This window comes from Cygnus olor, chromosome 11 (assembly GCF_009769625.2).
Source record: "Cygnus olor isolate bCygOlo1 chromosome 11, bCygOlo1.pri.v2, whole genome shotgun sequence".
Taxonomy (NCBI): Eukaryota; Metazoa; Chordata; class Aves; order Anseriformes; family Anatidae; genus Cygnus; species Cygnus olor.
In genome coordinates, this window is record NC_049179.1 from 9,691,845 (window position 1) to 9,715,000 (window position 23,156).

General features: G+C 47.7%; 1 protein-coding gene across 6 annotated transcripts in view; it reads left to right on the top strand.

Moving 5' to 3' along the window:
- Positions 1-23,156, top strand: part of HCN4 (hyperpolarization activated cyclic nucleotide gated potassium channel 4) — a 164,209-nt gene that overhangs the window by 74,454 nt on the left and 66,599 nt on the right. For all 6 annotated transcript variants that reach the window (XR_005823422.1, XR_005823421.1, XM_040570396.1 and 3 more), the window contains one exon: positions 6,461-6,884. Coding sequence is in view for 4 of the 6 variants with exons in the window: in XM_040570396.1 (XP_040426330.1) it covers positions 6,461-6,884 (424 nt within the window). In the remaining 2 variants the exon portion in view is untranslated. The remainder of the gene's footprint in view (positions 1-6,460; positions 6,885-23,156) is intronic.

Here is a 23,156-nt window from a genome sequence, read left to right on the forward strand (position 1 = left end):
ACTTGTGCCAGCAAGAAGAAAGCTGCCCATGGTCTGCTCTGGCTGCTCCAGAGGCCACTGGGCACTGGCAGCAGGGGCTGTACCGGCAGCCCCCCAACTCCTCCTTCACTCAGAGCATTGTGCCACGGCGTGGTACAGACAAATGCCTTCCCTGGTAGCCTGCCCCTGGCCTAAGGGCTGCTTTACTTGTCCTCCAGTCTTTGGAGTCCTCCTATAACAACATCCATACTGCAAATCTTCATCTCTTCAAGAAGCCTCACAATAGAGTGGGTGTATCATAGGTATTATCAGAGAACTAATAATTTAGGCTAACTGATATTAATGTAATGCATTATGCTTTGTAAGTTAAAGAAAGGGAATAATTCATAATGTGTTCTGTTATAATAGGGTAAATGCATCAGTGCCTCAAACATGTTGTTTGCAAATTGTCAAGTATTATAACTGGAATAAAAATATCGCTAAGTAATGTGTATGTTTATTTCTACAAAGAAGGAGAATGGAAATTTCCCCTTTGCTGTTACCGTGAATTACAGGATATACCGTAACTGCAAACCTCTTCTGAAACTAGGCATCCATATTATCTACATGCTAGTTCTGAATACATTGCTTAAATCTTTGGTATCTTACAGTCTTTCTATTGATAACGTAGGATGATAATTCGTAGGTCTGCTGGGATTTAATTAACGTGTGGACATAACTTTGAAAAATGCAGGCTGTTGATTACTGTTTAATGGAGAAGTGTTAGATTTAAAAATTGATGATAGAGAAGCAATAAAAAAGCTAATGTGCTACCTTGCTTGGACTGCAAATGCCATTCCAAACTATTGCATAAGCAATAGCTTTCTTAATTTTCCACTCACCAAAATCCAGTAATTATATCTGAAGATGATAATATGAGCATGTGTGTTAAACTCCAAACACGGTATGGAATTCTGCGGTGTTCAGAGGGGATTAGGTGAGCAATTATGTAGACTGGAGATAATCTAAGTGAAAGGCGAAACTGAGACCTTAGAAAATAGCTTGCCTGAAGTAAAACCGACAGTTGAATTCTATGAAAAATTTGTCAAAGGCAGTACATGAGTTTTCAGAAATCTAGATGGAACAGAAGTGCCCCAAGGCGTACACCTCCTTTGTAGCGGGTGCTGTACTGCGAGATATCCCTAATCATACACCTGCTTGTGTAAGCACTTCAAATTCTTGACTAGCTAATAGTCCTCGCACTCCTGATGGGAAAGTTAATCACATGCAGACTTGCATCCCATCTAAGTAACTCGGTGGCGCCCCTTACTCTTCCGTACCCTGCTGAGGCATCATTATCACTGTGGTGACTAAGTCGAAAGGGAAGACGAACAGTTCAGATCAGCAGCAGGCTCTGCCTGAAGGAGAAGCAGCCAGCGCTGCCGGAGCAGAAGGCCAGGGAATTCTGCAGGAGGCTGGGGCACAGCAGAGCCCTTTTCCTCGTGCTGTCATAGTGCACAGCTAATTCTCAGTGCTCTCAGGGGTTTTACTCAGGATGGCAGAGCATACAGATTATTTGCATGGGTTGGTCAGAAGGAATTAAAACTGTTTGTCTTACTCTTTAAATAGGTTCCCCTTCTCATTTCCCATTATATAGCACACAGAAAATTTATGTAAGTAATTTGAAATTTTTTTTTTTGGTGGGTATTCATTTCAAAGAGGTTTTCAAGTGCACAGGTATTTGAATAAATCACTATAAATAAATTCACTTCTAGCAAGTGAATTCTTGGACTCAGTAGCTGGTTAAGTATCCTTTGGTGTGTTTAGGAGCAATGAATCACCACATTCTTGCTATTATCTCTGTGAATAATGCAAACTTTGTAACTCTCCAGTAGAAATACGCCTACTCATATCTGGAAGAAATAATGCTTCCAGAGACAGGGAAGGAGCTCTTCCAGCTCCTTTTTCTTTCCCTTCTCCCGTCTGTGCTGTTACCTATGTGAATGGCTGCTTTCTGGAGTACACTTTCCTCCCACCAGCCACGCTGACATCCGATAATGCTCTTTACAAAAGATAATTTCTATTTCTAGCCTGACTAGCAGTCCTGGGAATTAAAGTGTGGCCTCTTTCCTGTCAGGATAGTTGCTGGTGAGCACAGCAGTGTATAATTCAACATGCAGTCCGGAGGGGGAAGGGAGCTGCCACTCTGCAGAAGAGGGCAGATTTTCATCAGCTCTTTAAAGAAATAACATGGCCATTCCTCCCCATGCAAAGCGGAGGATCGAGATGACTTTGGTGACTCAGTAGGTGGCACTCTGTTTCTTGAGTCAGCACTGAGGCACTGCGCCTGTCTGGGCTTGGTAGAGCAATTGGATATGTCTTTGGTTTTGGTATTAGCGAGATATGTTCATTAAAGATGTGCTCTTGTAAGGTTAGGAAGGTTCGACAAGGTGTCTGAGCTAAATTCATCGCTGGTGAGGATATCCTGGCTCCCTGGCATTTTCAGTTAGATGCCTTTTTATTTTTGCTTCCTTCCTCTGCACTGTCAGGCAGCTCCTCAGCTCAACCCTGAGTTGGCTGCCTTACGGCAGAAGCTGAAAACATCCAAAAAGCTTTGTTAATTTAAAGGTGAGGTTGCCCAAGTCTATTTTCTCTTGACAGTGCAAGCGCTACCAAGCAAGGAGAACAGAAGTTAAGGCCACAAATGTGCCCTGTTCAGGAGCGGTCTGTGAATGCTAGACTGACGCAGCGATGCTGACCAAGCTAACCCCTGCAGTTTGTTATTTTCAGTCCAGTGGTCACTATCCCTCCTGAGCTCGTGCACTAGAAACGGTTATACTGTACCATAGAATTGTTTTGAAAGATCAAGGTTTATTTAACAGAAAAATTACATCTGAAAGCCACATTCCTTGCCTGCTGTTAAATTATGCACTAGACAGAACAGAAGGCTGATCCAGCTTGCTCGTCAAAGCCCACAAACTAATACCTATGAAGCATTCTTCGTATCAAATCAACTGCATGACAACAAATATGTTCAATGAGCATATACTCTTGAATTGCCTTTTCACACACTAATTCTCATACACATTCTGTTAGAACTAAATAATATATTTGGAATTAACCATTCAAAGGTAGCAGTGCATGTTAAAATGTGATTTTCAGCTCCAAGAAGTGGCATAGAAGTAGGATGCAGTATTGAAAACAAGTGTGTTCGAACGAGACATCTGTTTTATATAGTGCTGGCTGTTCCCCATGCTGGGAGCTACTCAGTTGCACTAAGTCAGCTATAATAAAACAGTACATTCATATTTATTAATTTTTTATGTAGGCTCTTGAAAATAGGGAGAGAGGAGAGGAGACAGGATATCAGAGGAAGACGCCAATGATACAAATCTCTGTGAGACCCTTTGTCAAGCCATAAGAATAGTTTCCAGTCTGGTGAGACTCAAGAATCAAGTTCAGGTTGTAGTCCTTGCTTAGCCTCAGACTTCAGTGGACAAATCCCATTCTCTCAATTTTGCCACATGGCTTCTCTATTTGCAAGACAGGGATAATAACTCTGCCTCTCATGGGTGCAGCGGAGCCAATTTCATTACCATCAGCTCTGTGGAATCCCTGGGTGAAAGGAAGTGCAGAAATACAGAAAACATGGGTTATTAACAGCTGGTGCTTGCCCTTACATACATCGCATGCACTGTTACTCATTCTGGCCAATAATTTACAGGGCGTGAAAAGTGTTCCTCAGTGAAAATACAAAATGACACATGGATGGTACTAGACCTCTGAGGTGTTGCAGTCCATGAGAATCTATTCAGTGTAAATCCAGTGATGCCACCCTGAGCAGATCATACTTCCCATGTAGATGCAATGTGCAGGAACTGTGGAATCCTAAGAGTTAAATTTTAACTTCTAGGAAGTTTATGTTGTAAAGGCAGGTGAATTTGCTGTGCTGGAATACTGTGCACACCAACCTGTAGCTCAGGATGCAGGACAACTGACTGTGGTATGACCATGCCTGACTACAAGAGACCAGGGCAGCAGTCAGACAGAAAGCATTTTACTGGGGTTGTGTGTGTAGAGCTCACTGGAACTGTGAGCAGTCCTGGCCACTGCTGTCGTCGTCCCCACTTGCCGCTTAGTACTGAAATCACCAGCTAATGCAGACATAAGAGGCAGGAAAATCCAAAGATCTCTGAGGAAAGCCACTTACCTTTGCATCTGTGTGTGTATGGCCACATCTGTCTCATGCCATTAATTTGAAACTTGGGAAAAATAATTTTCTTTGTGCATATTTCCTCCTGTATCCCCTGTAGGCAAATTAAAGATGGCTGGGAGGTTATTTATTTTCAGTAATAACGTACACACTGCTTCCAGACTTCCTGCTATTGTGCGATTATCTAGATTAATTGACTAGGAAAGATGCAGCATCATCTCAGACCCTTAATAAGGAAGACTGCAGCATGGATTTATACTGTATTAATGCATATTGCTGTATGACGCGGCCTTGCTCTCAGAAGCACACGGACCTGTCTCATGGCTGAGTGTCTACCAGCACCTACTGTACTTCTATACTACGCCAAGGACTGCATGATACTTTGCCTGCAGGGGCATAGCACCTTGAGAGCAAGAAGGAGATGGGTGATGACATTTTTGGAAACCTCATTAGTGGATAACTTGGCTTACACAAAAGCCAGTTGCCATCAGCCTCTGCTGAACGTTTCTGAGAATTGCAGGCTGCTGGTTTGTGGCCCTGTCTGTCCATGTGTAATGGCTGGGATCGTAAACATGTTTAGAGGTGCTTCAGAGTGTTAGGTTCTCACCAAGGAGAGAGAATCTGTGCAGGCAGGGATTTTGAGTTATCTTCTACCCTTTGATTTTCCTGCTGAGAGTTTAACAAATCCATGAGTTGCTTCACTACAGCGACATTGTTCTGCAGCAGCTCAGTCTGGTCTGCAGCACGGGCTTGGGCTGAACAATTCTTACCAGAGCTAGATTTTGAGGAACTTTGAGGCAAGTCCATTTTTTTTCGAAAACATTTCCATGATTTTGACTGTAATTGGTCAGACAGATGGGCAAGCAGCATGGGGATGCCCTTCTTTGGCAAACCCAGCAGTTTCCTTCACTGCATCGTTGGGAATCCAGAGTCACTCCACTGACTTCACTGGTATTGTGGTGATCTGCTTTAAAGGAAGGCACAATTCTCTCCCTTGTGTTTGAGTCCTGTTAGTTTGCTGTTGCCTTTTTATAGTCAAGGGAGTTAGGTTTATTTGGTACTCAGGAGGTTAATAAGAATATAAACACCATGCTAATTGGTGTGACCGACTAGAAGAGCCACAGCAGCTTTCTGAATGTCTCATCTTCAGGTATAAGCAACCGAACCCAGTAATCAGTTTGTTCTGTGCACTTTGTCCATTTACTGTGACAAGTTTGTAAATTATTTATGATACCTCACAGTGTAACAGTAACAGCCGTGCAGTATACGATGTAGAGCTAATGAAATCTTGGCATTGTGAGACCACAGTGCATTGGCATCTCTACATGTGAAACATTTGGTGGGGATTGGAACACGTGTTGGGCACTGAGGGTCCTTTGTGAGACTCCTCATCAAAGTATGAGATCCAGAAAAAAATTCAGTCCTCACTCTGGTTGAGTTGCAGCAACATCATGTGATTGTGTATTGTTTACACTAGAACCTGGGGAAAATCTTTAAAAAGCCCAAACAAATAAATTAGGAACTGTATTTAGGCTGTGTGTGTCTTCAAGAACGAAAATGAGTGTTGTTGTAAGGCCTGCTGGATAATATTGACTTGCCACTGAAGTGAAGATAAGTTTCGTGGAGACTGCTTCATGACACAGTAGTTAAATGTTGTTGTTGCTTACTTTAAAAATGAAATAGATAATTTCCAGGTGCATGACTCTGAGCTTTATTGATCATTTCTGTACAGCAGAGGAGTCTATAGAGTGTGAACTAAACTCCAAGTCCAGCCCAGTGTAAGCTTGGTTCAACAAGAGAGCTAAACCAAACACAGCCGTTCCTAGTTCTATTCTGATCCCAGTGCTACCAGCGCTGGCTGCTTCCAAAGGAGGATCAGACAGTAGGAGCAAGCCTGATGACTGTGACCCCAAATGGCTTTATTGACGTGCTGACTCTGAGCCCTTCTAGATACTTGTTCTGTCCCTTTTCATAACAGTCACTGTAGTAACTTCAAATACCTCTGTCTTCTTGGTGGCCGTGAAGGCCCAGTCAAAGTTTTCCAGGGAGTACATCCAGCCACGTACCCAATTCCTCTCTGAACCCTCTTAGCCCGAAGATGAGTGTCCCTGTGCTATTAAGCACTTAATTACGTTAGCAGCTTGTGCACTGGGAAAACATCAGGCAGACTAGCAAAGCTTAGGTAACAAGTGACAGGAGAGATGTATAAAGCACATCAGTTCTGTTGATGTGGGCTCCCTGGTCTCCCACTCCATAGCTGATCTCACATGTCTCTGTCTTGCTGTCCAGGTTTTATTGGGATTTGACCATGCTGCTGCTGATGGTAGGGAACCTGATCATCATCCCTGTGGGCATCACTTTCTTCAAGGATGAAAACACTACCCCATGGATTGTCTTCAATGTGGTTTCGGACACGTTCTTCCTCATCGACCTTGTCCTCAACTTCCGAACAGGCATCGTGGTGGAGGACAACACGGAGATCATCCTAGACCCACAGCGTATCAAGATGAAGTACCTGAAGAGCTGGTTTGTGGTGGATTTTATCTCCTCCATCCCCGTTGACTACATCTTCCTGATCGTTGAAACCCGCATTGACTCTGAGGTGTACAAGACAGCCCGGGCGCTGCGCATTGTGCGCTTCACTAAGATCCTCAGCCTCCTGCGGCTCCTGCGGCTCTCCCGGCTCATCCGCTACATTCATCAGTGGGAGGAGGTGAGCAGAGGCTGTGGTGCACTTGCATCCTAAATCTTTTCTCTGCTTATGCTGGTATTACACAAAGGTGCTTGGATTGAATGCCCATTCTCTCACTTTATTCCAGTGCGAATGCTAAAGATTGTCTTGAGTGTAATGCTTTGCTTTTAGCAGGCTCCCAAAAGGGCCATCAGCTTGCTGTTGCACAGTCACTTGAGACTGTGCTATCTCCTTCAGGGTTGTAGTGCGTGTGCTCTGGGGAGGGGATGCATGGGTTGAGTGGGGAGCAAGTGCACGTGGGTCTGCTGCAGGCAGTGTGAAGCTAGAGCTGGCTGTGCGGGGAGCAGTTAGCCAGACAGTGTGGTCTTGCCCTCTCAGAGCCCCAGGGGGTCCAGAGACAGCGCAGAGGAAGGGTCTAGAGACAGCTGATTTGCAGAACCTGCGGCGTTTATTTACCCAAGCAACTTCTACATGCTTAGCTCCTGAATAAATGGCTTGGTTATATATTTATAACCTTCTTGTTTTCTAAATTCTCTGACATGATGAAAGAGGGGAAGAGGAAAGAAGAACATTCTGCAGACAAATAGGGTCCGTTTAAAAACATAATGGTCTGGTGAAAACCAAGAGCCCCAGTATCCTGTGCTGTTCTCAGGGGAGTTGCAATATGCAGGGTGAGTTGTCAGGCTTACTGTGAGTGAAGCCACAACCTTACAAGCAGCTCGAAAATTAGTTATTTTTTCCTGTTTCTGTGCTCTCCAAAGCAGAGAGAAAGCTCCCTGCAGCTTTCTCCACATGTCAGTAGCATATTTTCAGGACAATGAAAGCTGGTCAAGGCAATTTCATCTTCTTCCCCATTCTTTCTCCTCTGCTTTGGAGCACAGGCTGATGCAGAACATGATCTAATGCAGAATGTGCTCCTGGGAATGTGAAGGGAAAGCAGCCATGCAAGTCATGGCTAGATCGCACCGGGCTGTCAGAACACTAGTTCACGATGGAGGTGAACCACTTCCTCCTCCCAGCGTCACGGACTCAGAAGGAGAGCATTGGTGCATACCTTACAAATCTCGGGCTTCATCTTTGTAGCCTTATGATTTGTGAATGTTTCACTTAGAGCAGAGCACAACACCTTGCTGAAGTTTGGGACGAAATTGTGCAAGGTACTGTACAGATGCATAGGGAGAGACAGCTACAGCCCTGAAGAATTCACTACTAGGTTAATTTGCTTCATAGTACAGACAGACGGGATGTGCATTGAAAGATGGAGACCAGTAAAGCAGAAATGTCTTCCCTGGTGTGGCTCAGTAGCTCGGAGACTGGGCTGAGCAATGAAGTATCTCCAGGTCTGTTGTCTTTTCCCCTGGTTGCCTTGCTCCTCTGACACTCAGGAAAGGGGAGTTGGCGGCTTAGGTTGATGCCAACGTAGCTCCTTGATGCTGATTTACATAGTCATAGGAGTGTAGGGCTCAGCACTTGCACACCTCTGCTACTTGACTTCCTTTCCATAAAGTGGTCGAAGAGGAGTTAAATATAATTGCTGTTGAGAGCACTGATTTTCTTTTAAAAACATAGTGAAAAGGAAGCAATTCTGCACCCTTTTCCTGTCTTGCTTCTCACAGGGTTTCACTGAGCAGCCCGTGGTGGTTCCAATCTCATACTGCAGATCGGGGTGGGGCATTCTGCCCTTCTGCTGGCTGTGCTAGGCACCAGGGGACAGCATAGCTGGGCACGCTCTGGATCCCTCCTGAAAAGCAGATTCCCTGGAGTGATGCAGTGCTGCAAGTGGAAGGGACAGATGGTATTGGATTGCAGTTGGAGACTGCAATGCAGACTCTGTTATGCATTGCAGAGCCCAGCAGAGCAAACACGATAGTCTTTTTTCAAACAGGGCTCGACCCAAGCAGCAGTTTCCCAGAGAGTGTGTGGCTATAGGAGGTTTTCCACCTTCTTGAATGAGGGAGGGAAGCAGAGAGAAGGGGCAATCCCTTGCCGTTGGTGCAGTGCATGCTACAAAGCACCAAGGAGATGGGGAAGAGAAGTGCTGCTTCATCTCTGTGTGGGAGGAAGCTGTTGTGCTCCCTGGAACCTAGCTGACAGTTCTTGGAGCAATCACTGCTGCCATGGGGAACTTAGCTCCTCGCTTGTACCTACTGCTGAGACGCTGAGTCCTGTTTGAGGAGGAGAGGAGGATGCAGTGTGCACAGAGATGTCAGTCTCCTTGCTCTGCCTCCTATATGAACATTACATCTATGCATTAGTGTCACTCTGAGTGAGTACAGGGATGAGTGGTCACTTCCTGAGTTGAGAGAGCCTTTCTGTTTCTTCCCCTGCAATTGGCTATGCTCTGCATGAATTTATCACTTACCCTGCAGTGAGGAGAGAGCAGCCTTCTCTAGGGCTGCAATGCTGTAAAACAGCCAGCCACTCATCAGTTCCAGATCAATGCTAGTCATGAGTCTGTGGGCTCGAGAGCCAGTGGTTTGAAGTGCCTGCGCCATTCTGTCTCAGCAGCAGCAGATTGCTGTGACATCCTCCCCCAGACCTGAACCAAGTGCTTTGGGGCCTGCAGCTTGGCAAACACCCTAAAGAAGGGGAAAAAAAAAAAAAAAAGAAAATCCATTGCGCTCATGTTCACTGGAGTACAAAAATAAGCTTAATTCCAAATGTAGCAGTTTATTTGCATTATCCATTTTGCATGAGTGGTCCAAGGAATGAATTTACCAGTAGGGCAGAATATAAATAGAGTCTTTCTGAAGTATCTGCCCGTATCTGTCCTGCAGTCAGAAGTTGGACTGCAGTGGAGGAAGGCATGCTTGAGCTGGCTGAGCCTAGCGTGCCTGCTCATCGCCTTATAAGCTTTGGTGTCTGGTAGTTACCAGGTGCATTAGCAGAAATCCAGGGCAGCCAACATAGTCTGGGTCTGGAGCTGTGCTGCCAGGGTGAGAACAAGCACAGGTACTCCTGTCATGCCTCGGTTGCAGCCATGGGAGTAGTCCAGAGGTGGCCCAACAAGAGGTGACAAGATTACAGGTGACCCCTGTGCTTTCTGGAGTGGTTGGGAAAGTGGCTGTGCTGCAGCAGGGAGAAACCTGGGCTCAGGATACGGCAGCAGAAAAATAGAAGAGACTGCAGAAGGCAGTACTTGCTTCTTGTGCACGCCCACCCTAACCCTGCTTCATGCTGCCAGGCTTGGTGGCACCCGAGGGGAACTCTTCTCACCTCGGCCTTTGGCCCACCCCAGCAGATATTCAGGGTATCCAGGCAGGTTTGTGGTTCTGGGCCATGTGAAAAGAGGGGCACGCTGCAACTCCCAGGCACAGGGAGCTGGGCCTTCGCGGTGTCATCCCTGAGAAACTGTTCAGAGAAAGCAGACTGAATGGTAATATCCTACAGACTTTATCCCAAGGTCACCCAGAAGAAATAATAAAGCAGAATAATGCCCTGTAACCCATATACCCAATCAAAAGACAGTGCAGACTGCGAGTGTTAAACAAAAATAAAAAATCCCTTTAGGTTTTCATAGGAAGATTGATTGATTTTTTTTTTCTTAAGAGCAATTTGCTGAGCTTTCCCTGTTTTATGCACATCTGCCCCAGTGTTTGGTGCCAGGATGCAGTATCCTCTATTTAAGATCAAACTATTGTGACTTATGGACAAGGAACATTTATTGGCACAACAGTAATATCCTGCTCCTGGAAATTGGTTTTCAGGTAGCACGTAGGCAATGCTAACCAAAACATTTTGTTTTCAGAATCTTATGCGAGAGACTATGGTGAGAAGGAAAGGATCTAACTGGTTTTGATATATATCACAATAATAAGAGATTGTCATAAGTGAGAGGATTTTTTAAGGATTTTTGTCAAAAAAAGGTGTACTTTTCAATTTTGGCAGCTGAAACCTGAAGAAAGGACAATTGTGTCATTTTCAGACTATTACTTCAATGAAAACGTGCAAACCTTCCTGGATGCTGTCCTTTTTTCCCCTCAAGTTTCCATATTATACAAAAGTTTCAGAATGGAGGAAATGCATCTTCTCAGGTCTGTTACTGGCCACAGATTACATCATCTGAAAGATGACGTCCCTTTTAGGAAGATTCAAAGAGATTCAGAAAGCTGATTCAAAGGCTAGAGGGCTCGCCGGGCAGGACCAGGAGAAAGCTTCCAACAACTGCGAGATCGTAGCTCCCAATTGATTTCCATTTTCATTTGAACAGCTAATTCCCCTAGGTTCTTCTGACCTATTTGTAGCCTTCCTTAAATTAAATTAACTTAACATGGCTAGTGGCCTGGGGGATGTAATGATAGTCCAAATCCATAACTGGCTCCTGAGAGGGGAGGAGCTGCACGGAATTATTGTACTCGAGCAGCACAGCAGGGTCCCATTCCACGAGCAGTTGAAAATAGCTTAGCAGATTTTCATCGATATGGTTTGCAATTCTGTCGTGTTAAATAGCGAGGCAGACCCATGAGAGTAACTCGTTAAAACCTCTGGCCTCCACTGGGCAAAATCGGACTCAGCAAATACGGGGAATGTGGCAGGGAGGGGGAGGATGGGCCGAGTTTCTTCCTTAGTTTGCATTACCTCATTTCTGAAGGCAGAATTATCAAGCATTTGTATTAATGTCATCAAAGAGCTAATTAGGATCATAATGCCAGTTACAGTAATTTGCATTCTTACTGCACAAAGTGTGCCAAAACTGGAGCATCTTTTTCTTTTCGAGAAAATCCCGGCTGCACTGAAATTAATAGCAAAACCCCCTTGTTGCCACACGAGAAGAAGGTCGCTCAAGATTTTATCACAGCCTTTACATCGAACTGTTTCACTTGTGCAGCAGAATATCCTGGCAGAACAGGGACAGACAACAGAAGGAAAATGTTCTGCATTTCTGTGCAGACATTACCTTCCCCTCACTGGCTCTGGGCAGCCAGTGGCCCAACCCCTAACCTGGGCCGTGTCACCTTTCGGGAGAAAGAAACCTTAACTGAAGTTTTTTGGTGGGGTTTGTCTCCAGCAGGAAGTTCTGCTGCCATAATTCAAATTAAGCTTTCCACCTGGGCAATGGGAATACACAGTTGCAAAGATGGTATCGTAAAAAATGGGTAATAATGAATTATAAGGAGCAAGGCAAATGTTTGAATAGCTGTGCAGCTACAGAGGGTGCCATAAAAAGGAAAAAGCCTTCTTCTTTTTTTATAGTCACCTTATGGCAGTGCTTAATGCGTCTCCTGTCAACAGCGTGGTATGATACAGGGAATAGATGGCGTGAGGGGCCGGGAGGAGGGCGCGGAGCCATTTGTCTCTAGGTCAGTGGTTCAGATGCAGCTCGTAGCAAGTGAAAGCCATTTGCCATCTCACGGTGGCTTGTCTCTGGGCTGTTCTTAGTAGCCGGGTGCCTGCATGACACAATCATCTGTGGGGCTGGCCCTGGGAAGCCTCTGGCTCCCTTTAGTAGCATCTGGGAGGTTTAAGGCCCCACAGACCCCTGAAGAGAAGTCCCCACTGATTGGGGCACAGGGCACATCAATAAGAGGGTCTTGCCTGTGCCCAGCCTCTCGTTCTGTGTGTCAGAGGGCTCTCAGTCTGGGCTTTCACACTGTGATAGAATTATAAAGGCTTTCTAAAGAGAGAGGCTGATCTGCTAATGATCTCTAATCACTGGGAGAGCTGGTTGCTGCTCCAGCCTCTCATTTTCCTCTTCCCTCAGAGTCCTCCCGGCTTCCTCCTTACACGTCCCCTCGCTGGGCACCGTGGTAGGTTTGCTTTTCTCCCAGAGAGCTCACGTCTCTGCATTTCTCTGCCAGCACCAGCTGCCCGCAGCTCGACGCCCGTATCCTGCCAGCTGCCTGTCATTTGTCTTCAGGCCATTGTTTTTGAGGGGGTTCTCTGGCAGCCTTTGTTATTGCCGCTGTGTCACAGTAACAGAGGGTCCTCAAAGGAGAAGTGCTGGAGCCTGGTGCGAGGAGGTTCCTGCTGCAATCCGTGCCATTTTCCAAGACTTCCTACCATGGAGGCTGCATGCTATTGATGGGGCGTTCTCCCATGTGTTTTAGCTGCGTGGGAATAATGTTCTGCCAGGCTCACCCCATACTTTAAGGCCAGTGTGTCTGAGGCACATTAGCCTTGGCAAGTGGGAGCAAATTAATTGCTCCTGTCACTGAAGCTTCTTCAGGAAGGCAGTATTGATTGCATTCATATCAAGTGAAAAACTTTAATGAGGTAGCTGAAGAGAACAGCATTTCCGCACCTCACTTTTCTTATTTAGTGAGACAGGGTTGGAAAGGGCTGTGCCAGATCCATAAGTTGTGTGAATGAAGCAGGACCTTGGCCCAGATAGGGCCATGGGGGAAAAAAAATAGAAGCTGGTTAGTGGGAAAGGACGAAGAGGGGATTTGGGAGTGTAAGAAGGAACACAACAGCATTGGGGTGCTTTTTGACACGAGAAATTGAAGCTGATTGCTTCATTTCCCCACAGAGTGTTTTTGTGTGCTCTGAAGCAGTTGATGGGTGAGGGCAAGTCTGATTTGATTGTTTGTCATCCCCCAGACCTGCTGGGCGCTCGGGGGCACCTCTGCACGCCAGATAAATCCAGGGTAGTGGGGACCTACCCAGTCCATTCTGTTCCAGCAGGAGGACAGGGCCACTGGGAGAGAACAGGCAGTTATCACCACATCTCCCTGTCTGTAGACACTTGCTACACCCTGTGGAAAGTGCTGTTATGCTGTGGGGCTCGAGGCAGAGCAAGAAGCCCTGATCTCCCTCCCAGACAAAGCTGGCTAGGAGAAAGTGCAGCGTTCAGACCCGAGGCTTCAGCACCAGCGCTGGATAATACCGTGAGCCGAAGAAGTCACAGGCGTTGCCATGCGAACGAGGTAGCTGAAGGCAAGCTCTTGCCTTTTGAAGGTGCAGAGGCAGGGGGACAGGGCGATGCTAGCCGGGCAGAAAGGGCAGGACTCATCCTGCCAGGGGGGCTGCACAAGGGCTCAGTGGACAAAACCCGAGGTTCCAAGCAATTCTCACTTCCACTCTGGAGAAAAAAGCTGCCAGCCACAGTGCAAGACTCTGCAGCACACCATGTGTGGGGAATCAGAGCTGGAAAGCCCCAGCCCTGAGAAGACGGTTGGTTTTTATCCTCCTTACTTCTTTGCCAGAAATATGCTAATGCAATGCAAAACAGCCTAACTTTTTCCACTAGTTTGAGGTGAAAGGAGGAAAAAATCTTTCTGGGGAAGGACAAGCTTCACTCCTGAGCAAGGCACAGAGAGGTGCGAAGGTTTAATGGGCAAGAGCCTTATTGATGAAGTTATTTTCTGAGCACCGCTGTGAAAAGAGCTGTTTCGAAGACAGTTTCAGGACATGTAATTATGCGGTTTGCCAGCTTAATGCATTCAACTTAACCTCATTTTTATGAAGCAGAAATCAATGTGGTAACTTTTTCAGAGCCGAGAGATGACATTTTATTCTTGCTTCTCTCACAAGGATACATATTTTTAAGCTTCCTCTTCTACTTTCACTCCTCCCTCTCCCCATTTTGATTAAGCAGGAATACCCCAAGGGCTAAAGGAAAGGATGAGGCAATTTCCACATTCCCAGAGTCATTTTAGAGTGGAAAATGTTTATGCAATCTCTTTGCAAAATTCTCCTTATTGCCTTCTTGGAAAAGGACTTGGAACTGCATCTCTGACTTCAGGACAAGAACCTTTTTGTTCCTTTCATTCAGCACCATGTCACCAGGAAAGAATTGTAACGTGTTGTTAACGATGCTGACCTTCACCCTGGGTTTTCATTCCAAGGAATGAGTGTCCCCCGGTTGCTGCCTTTCCAGCCTCTGTCACCTTCCCTGCTCCTGCATGGTCAGGGATAAGTTGGTCATTATTCCTCCCTTGTTTCGTCCCTTCCTGAGCAAGAAGTCCTGCAGAACAGCAGCTGCTAGAGCTGTGAGCTGGATAATGTCTCTGGAGAAGTTCTTCAACAAGAGTGTGCCATAAAATTGGAGAGAGTAGAGGTAATTGCCCCACTTTTGATAAATATGCCTCCTCTCAAGTACTCCTACCCCAGTCCTTCCTGAAGTGGGTTGCTCCACGCATGTGGTGTTTTAGTCTAGAAACACATGAAAAATCCTTTGTATGATCTGGACAAAGGAACCAAAAATAAAACTTCACAAAAAAATCTTCAGAATTTTACAACAAATGTCATCCAAGAAAGCAACAGTGCTTTAGTTCCCCTCAATCAGTGTCCCTCGACTGGCTTTTTTATCACAGAAGTTGATGAACGTTTCATTGGGACCCTGCTGTTCCGAGCTTTTTGTGGCAGTTTGATGGCACAAGGGTCCCGAAGCACAGAGCAGCCCAAGCCCCCAGGGCTCCCGGAGCAGGTGGCAGCACGAGAAACAGCAGTGTCACCGCTGGAGGGACGGGTGGTGGCAGCCGGCCACGGGTGCCGTGCAGCTCTGAGCTGGGTCAGCAGTGCAGGAGCCTGGATAATGCAGCGCTCTCCGTCCTCAGCTCAGCGGTTCTCTACATGATCAGGTTGGTCTAGGGCCGAATGCAGGGGTATATGCATGCATGTCCAGAGGGAAAGGGGAACGGAGGCTGTGGAGCTGGGCTTTTTAATCTCAAGGGAAAAATATTTTTCCTGGCACTGTGAAATGGCAGTGGTGGCCCTGTCTACCTTGGCAGAGCCACGTGGCAGGCAGTCCGCAGCTGAACTGGTGATTGTATCTTTGTCATTGCTCATCCAGTATTTATGAGCGAGAAGCCAGAAATCAGGGAAGGCCTGATCATAGGAAACATTTGGCCTTTCATGACAGCAGCAAAAAGAATGTGAGAGATGTGACTGGAAAACAGAAATACCCGAATTCTTCTCCTAGCCTCCTTCTGGGCTTAAGATAAGCCATGTGCCCGTCATCCCTCAGTGTTCCTTTCTGTGAAGTGAAGGTAATGATGTAGTCACCTCATTGACAATCTTAAACAGCAGCATGTCCTTCAAGCTTCTGCAGTGCCATCAGGCCTGAGATCTGCTCTGACACAGGCTCTGAGCAATCCTGCTGAGATGTGACATGGACTTCTCTGCTACGTGCCCTCTGGCAGGTCCTGCCCCTGGGTTGCTGGGACACTGTTCCTACTCTTTTCCAGAAGCAGAGCCCTAACCCAACGTTGGACAGAGATGTCTCTGTCGTAGTGTGTGGCTTTTCACTGTACTGTGACATGTCTCATGTCGTTTCTCACCTGTTGACTTAGCGAAGGTAGATGAACATGGAAGAGGATGGCATCGTGGTTACTCTGGATCTTTGCCTCGTAAGGGGCAGGAAAGAAGGAGAAGCTTGGTGAATGTTTCCCAAGTTTGGATCCCACCAGGATCCAAAGGAAGGACGGATGGTCTTTGCAAGTGGACTTGGAGCAGAAGCAGATGAGCCTGAGGGGAAATCTTGAGGTAAGGGCCACCCCTGACGGTGGCTGGGGACCAACTGGAAAAGAAGCGGCTTGGGAAGAGCTGGGCTCTGCAGCACGCTGCCTGGTACCGAGGCAGTGCACAGAGCCCTGGGAGCCTGCCCTCATCCGGCGTTGGGTTAGGTCTGGCCCCGCTCCTGGGTGGTGGAGCCTGCGGAGGGTGAACTTCGAGAGAACCTCACTCTGCACTGACACTGAGAGGCAACCAAACAGGCAGCAGCAGCGCTTCCTTGTAAACACTGGGAAGAAACTGCGAGGATAATGTGTCTTGAAGCAGCTGACAGGCCTGCTCTTCCTCAAGTCCCTGGAGGGGGTGGAGAACAGTTAAGACGCAGCAGCTGTGTTTGTTGTTTTTTTTTTTTTTCATTTATATTTTTTTCACCCAGCAAACTGCCGGATGTTAATTCCTCTTGATTTGCTGTGTCTCAGTGTAGCCCAGTTTGGAGAGGCTGTCCCTCGAATAGGGCTGATTAGACTCCTCTCCAGTATGCACCACCCAAACATCCCTAATTCCACTTTATCCCACCAGTGACTGGCTTTTCTGACACCACAAAGAATTAGTCTGGGATTGTGTAGTTAATTATATAAATTGAGTGCAGCCAAAGTCCAGAGGCTCTGTCAGGGCCCAGCAGTGATCACCAGCAAGAGGTCCTAGTCATTGTCCTGTCACCACCACCCCAAACTAGTCCCAACTCGGCTCTAACTGGTTTCTGAAGGAACAGGAGGTGAGCCACGTCAGAGTAGTTGTGTCTCCTTTGTGAGGGTGTTAGAGCACATCATGGGGGCCAAAAAAGCTTGGGAACAGCCCTGGCAAATGGCTGGGCTGGCAGAGCCTTGCCTGCCCCTTCACATAAGAGACCATCTAGAGAGAGCCCAGTGACTGCATGGGGACTCCCCGTGGGCTGGGAATGTTCCCCTTGGTTGGAGGGTGATATTCTGCTGGTGGTTTTATAGGAATGCGTTGTAAGACGCTGATGGACGCACTGGTGGACTTGGGATATCACATGAGCCCAGCACTTCCCCATCTCCATGTGTGTCCACCCACGCCTTGTGCTGGAGCAGCCACGGGAGATGCAAAGTGGAGCCACAAACGAACCATGAGGAGCTTGTGCTGTGATCACCTTCCTCCCTATTTCCATATTGCTCTGCCATGCACACAGAGGACTAAAAGGGCTGTCATTTGCATACAGGTGGAGAGAAAAAACCACACGTGTGATCCAGGTTGATGTTACTTTCTCCAGCAGGCTTTCCCCTTCCCCTCAGGCTTGGCCTACTTGTGAGCCTTGCTCCTCTGCACCCCAAACATTTCCACAAAAGTCTGCTGCCTGCTGCCTGCCAGGCTGAGCAGGCATCTTAGCAGCTGGCTTGTTCAGTCAATAAATCACCTCCAGCTTGCAGGTACAGGGAAGGATGGATACGAACTTTCCCCTTCAGCTGTCTGCCCTCTGGATCTGAAAGACACATTGCATTTTGTCTTGAGGGAGAAGCAACCCCAGTCCAACTCTGGAATATGAAAGAAAAGCGGAGGAAGGCCAGCAGGGCAGGAGGAAGGCAGAACGAAAAGGAAATGAGAGATGAGGAAGACCTGCTGCATCATCTAATCAGCCCTGGCACAGAACTATCTGATCTTCAAGGCTGTTGCGAGATAAGTTTTAAATTGCTCAAGTCACAAGGCATTGTCACTTTTTCTGGGAAGTTCATCTCGCAGCATTGCCTTGTATATTGTGAAGGATTACTTACTTTCAAACACAGGAGACTGCCTTGCTTAGCCAGGCTCTGCCTGCTGCTCCACAGAGAACGAGTGGGCTGGAGAGCAGAGAGCTGGTCTTTGCTGTTTCTAGGGGGAAGAGGTTGGTTTCTCCAGCACAGAAAGCAAAAGGAAAGCTCTCGTAGCAGTGAGCACGTAGCAGTGAGCATGGCAGATTGTAGCTCTGTCTCGTCTTGCTGCCTTGCACAGCGCTTCCCATGAGTGCACGCAGGGCAGAGGCAGTGCAGCGATGCTTTAGGAGAACTTGAGGAATCCTTCCTGGAGCTCCCCTCATGACCCTTGGCAACAATGCTGCTGGAGATGAGATACAAGCGCATGCTGCTGCTGCGTCTTGTACAGATTTTTGCCCCTCTCCTTGCTCTCTTCAAGGTCATTTCAGCAGCTAGCAGGGAAGGAAGAGTGTAGCCCATTTTAGGAAGACGGAAAAAAACCCTTTGGTTTCCATCCCTGCTCGCTGTGAGCGCTGGGAATGCAGGCGATGAGGTATGGAGCCAGGCTGAGACATTTCCTCTCTGGCCTTTGCCCTTTCCCTCCTCCCCCCTTCCTGAGGCAGAGCATGCTGCGAGCTCCTGTAGGAGATGCTTCCTTTAAAAGCAACTTTATCGCAAAGCACTCGCCCCTTATCTGCAGCCTTCAGACTTGGATGTGCTGCACAGAGTGCTGACTGGGGACGTGCAGCAGCTGGCAGCAGTCTTCCTTCTGCTGCTGGAGACAGAAAGCTCTCCGGACCTCCCTCCCAGCCTGCCTGCAGCAGTGCAGCCGCTACACCAGCCGTGCACCCTCCCGAGAGAGGCGTGCCTCCTGCTTTTCAAGGTTCACCAGCACTGCAGAAGAGTGCCCATGCATCTTTGCTGGCTGTGCTCAGTAGCACCATGGAGGGGGGATCTTAGAGATCAGAGCAGGATCATGCTCTCACTGAAAACCTGGGGGCCATCGTGAGGTTTGCACAGCCCCCATGGAAGCTCATACTGCCTCATCGCCCCTGCTGCTCTTTGTGTTCAAGCACCGTGGGCTCCGAGTGTGCTGCAGCAAGCTCCTGAGGGTGAAAGTGTAGGAGTGCTCTGCCATTCCCTTGCCTGATAAATGTTGCCCCAGCCCGAGTGATTACTGGCTGCAGGATGTGCTGCTCACTTCAGCCTCGTTCCTGTTCCCTTCCTACCTTGGCAGCCTCTAGCCAGCAGCAGCAGACGGAGGGGAAGCAGTCTCAGAGCCCAGCGTTTGACCCTGATCAACTAATGGGGTGAGGGAAGGGCGAAAAGCCAGTGCTGCAATCAGCCATTGGAGCGAAGCAGTGACTGCTTTGATTAGCTACCAACCTGGGGGGCATTTGGAGGAAAAGTTGCCCGCGTACGTTCCCTCCTCCCTAGAGGAGATGTGAGCTATAGGACAGCACCCCACAACTTGCTGCATTGTTTTGGGAGGGAGGGCAGAAACTCTTCTCTGAAGAGACCTTTCAAATGGAAGAGAAGATGTTTGCATGTGACTGAAGTGGAAAGACCAGGCTAAAAGGGACGGAGGATATTTTATTCCAGGCAGGGCTGCACACCAGCACTCCACACAGTGGCTTCTTGTTCCCATTGCTTGTTTGCAGGTGGTCCAGAGCTTACTCTGCGTGACAGCTGACAACCAGCCTCTCGCCTGTGGGGCCGGCAGAACAGCACACTGTGGGCTGCTTCTGGAGCTGGAAGGTGGGGAGGTTGCACCGACAAACCGGCTTAGTTGACAGCTGGCCCAGAAAATGAGATGTGATAATGGGTGGGAGGCAGCTGCCAACTCCAGATGCCTGCACTGGCATCGGAGAAGGGGCAGGAGAGTAGGTAGAGATCCTCTTGATTCCTGGGGCGATGGCAGCAGGAGGTCATCTGTGGTCATCAGTTTCAGCAGAGACATCCTTTCACCTCCGTACGTGCGCCTAGCTGCGTTGTGGGGCTGACAGCTCGGCAAAGCCTAGCTGGCTTGCTGCAGGGCAGTGGCACGTCCTGGCCAGACACTTGTCTCCGTGCCTGGCCCTGCCTGGCCCTGGTTGTCACTGCGGGCCCTCCCTTGCTGCCTGTTGTGTTGGTAAGGGTTTGCCAGGTCACCTTGGGTGTGCTGGATCCAAAGGTATGCTGTGCTGGGGAGATCCAGGTACGATTGCACCTCCTGGCAGAAGCTCCTTTACCCTGTATCAGCTCTGATTTCTGATGCCCCAAATGATGTGGCCTCCCTACCTTTCATTCAGCAAGCTAACGCTGCTACAGGAGTCTTACAGTCTGTGTTTTGCCCTGAAGTTCCTTTTGAGGCTTTCCCTTTTACCTGCATCCCAATACATTCCGCTCTGTGCTCCTCACCCCATCCTCAATGATGTCTTTCCTCCTCACCTCTCTTTTGGCATCCAGCAGATCGGAAAAGACCACATTGCCAAACGCTTTCTCATCAGTCTCATCAGAAGTGTTTACATCCCCCATGATATTTAGCCTACAGACGAGAGAGGGCTCTCTAATGAAATCCTGATGTTCATATCATTTCTCGTCTCTGCAGTAAGGAGAGTTACAAAGCTCAGGCTCAAATAGCACTCACTTGCTAAATACATGGACACAAGTTTAATCCTTTCAGAGTTTGAGGTGCTTGGGTTTTTAGGGAGATCCAGACTAATAACTGGATACCAGACATCTGTTCTTGACTGCCTTCCATTTTCAGTCGTCCCACTGGGGGCTGTGAAATATGTGATCCCTGTGATTGTGTTGTTTACTGCTCTTCAGAGTGCCCACACCCATCTGCGTGCTTCAGAGTACGTTCTCTCGAGGAAGTCACCAGCTTGTAGGTGGTCAGAAAGAGAAACTTCACAATGATGCCCGTGTCTCACTTGCTGCCCACCATGTGCACAAAATTCTGGAATACAGCGGCGCTCTAAACCCGAAAGATATTCATGTAAGTTTAGTGAAAGGAGCCAAAACCTCCCGTCTCATGCGATCTCAACCATATCAGACATGGAGCTGGGAAATAAGGTCCCATGGTTCTGAATTCATGCTGAGTCCTCATCTAATGGAGCAGGCTCATATCTGGGTTCCCCCACATTGGCTTTAAAATCTGAAGTGGCTCAAGTTTGCTTCATCCCATGTGTGGTTTTACCTTGGCTTTTTGAGGCTTCCCACTCCCCCGGGAGGGCAGCAGCCTGAGAAGGGGCCAAGACTTTGTCTGAAGCTGGGTTTCCCAGTGGCATTTCTTACCCCGTGGTGCTCTAGCAGAACTGGTTGACTGCAGCTTCACTCTCTGTTCACTTTGTGGAGGAAAAGCTCCATAAACACAGAGGAAGTAAGTGATAGAATTATTTAAAACAAAGAAGGATTTACTCCTCGTGCTAAAGCTTCCTGAGATGAGTACCTTTGACACTGTGTAGGAGGAATGTGCCTACTGCCCTGCTGCTTCTCCTTGCCCTATCCTATAAGTTACAGCTGCTCCTGGGATCTACATCCTCTGCCTGACATGCTTGTGTCCTGATTCACGTTTCTTGTTCTGCCAGAGCTTTACGGGGTCAGGGATCCAGCTTCATTTATAATCACTAGTGACACTTAATAATAATTCTGCCTTAGGTTAGAAGTGTTCATGTAAAACCACTCATTACAGTAAATGTAAAGCACTGAAGCACTGCGCTAGTCCTGTTCCCACCCTTCTTACAGCACAGCTCCCTAGGGCACAAGGCTAGTCCTGGGCTGCAGTTTTACCACTTTCTTAACATTATTTTGGGGGGCAGGAAAGGCAGTGCCCAGCCTTTCTGGGTTTGTGCTGTCACTTCAGCAGGAGTCTGTGCTATTTCTTGAGTCCCCTCTTGTATCTGCACCGCATACCCATAATCATGCATCCAGACATGGACTGAGCCTTGGCCTTACTTCTTGTGAGGCATGGGGCCTGAGTATGTTCAGCCCTTCCACACAGCCCTCATTTGTGTGGTCTGGACAGATCGAGGGTGACTAAGGCTCAGCACCATCCAGGAGCAGATCCCTTGGGATGTTCAAGCCCTCCTAAATTCACCTCTGGTACATCGAGCCCATGCTACAGCCACTGCGGTGGTGGAGAGGTGCGTGCCACAAGGCTGGCCCACATACCTAGCACTGCTTGGAGTCCATTCTCACTTCCCAGTGTCGATAGAGCCCCAGTGTACATAGTCTGTAGCCTTTGTAGACATAGCCAGTGTAGACACAGCTCCTGCAAAGCCCAGACAGCCACAGAGGTAAAGCAGCTTCTACCCCGCACTTAATTTCTCTGAAAAAATATTCAGAGGTATTGACAAGGGAGGCTCTGCCGCAGCAGCATGCAGCGAGCTGTTAGGGGATTGTAAAGAATGATCAATGCTGTCATTTTTATGTACTTCATTTCCCCTGGTGATTTTTCAGTGCTGCCACCATCATTTCTTCTGCCCATTTCTTCTTGCACTGATGGGGGCGAATGTTCCTGCTGCTTCACTGGGGGCTTTCACAGCAATGAGGTGTCATTAAATCAGACAAGGCAGCAGAAGTTGAAGAATGATCCAGAATATAGAGGGTAAGGCAGGAGAGGTCGCATGAGCAGGTTATGAAGTGAATTCCCAAAGGACTCAGTTTCTTTTCAAACTAAACAAGAAACCAAGCAGAGCAGGGAGGAGAGTATGAACGCTAAGGCAGCTCCGGTTCTGTTTCGTAGTGTAGCTTCTTTGTGAAAGCTACTTCTGTGTAGTTTCTTCCTGCCCGTTTCTTTGCTGGAGGTGATAAAAAAGCAGAGCAGGTGTTGGAGGAGCACAGGGTGGAGACAAGCATTAAAAATGTTATAAATCTCCTTTGTAGGACAACTGGGGATGAAAATATCCCAACTTTAGTCACTGGGACTACCTCTGCACTGTAGGAGTAAAGGGAATTCAGAGGAGACTGATGAGAATGCTTGAGAGCAACTTGGAATAAATCAGAAGTTTGAAATCCTTTCCTTTAAGGGAAAGTGTAGAAAAGAAAAAGCCTATAAGGTAGTAACTGAGCCAGAAAAAGACGAGGGCCATATATATTTTGCCTGCTGCATACAGGAAGGATATGGAGCAGTCAATGAAATTGAAAAGGCAGCAAATTCCAAATGAAT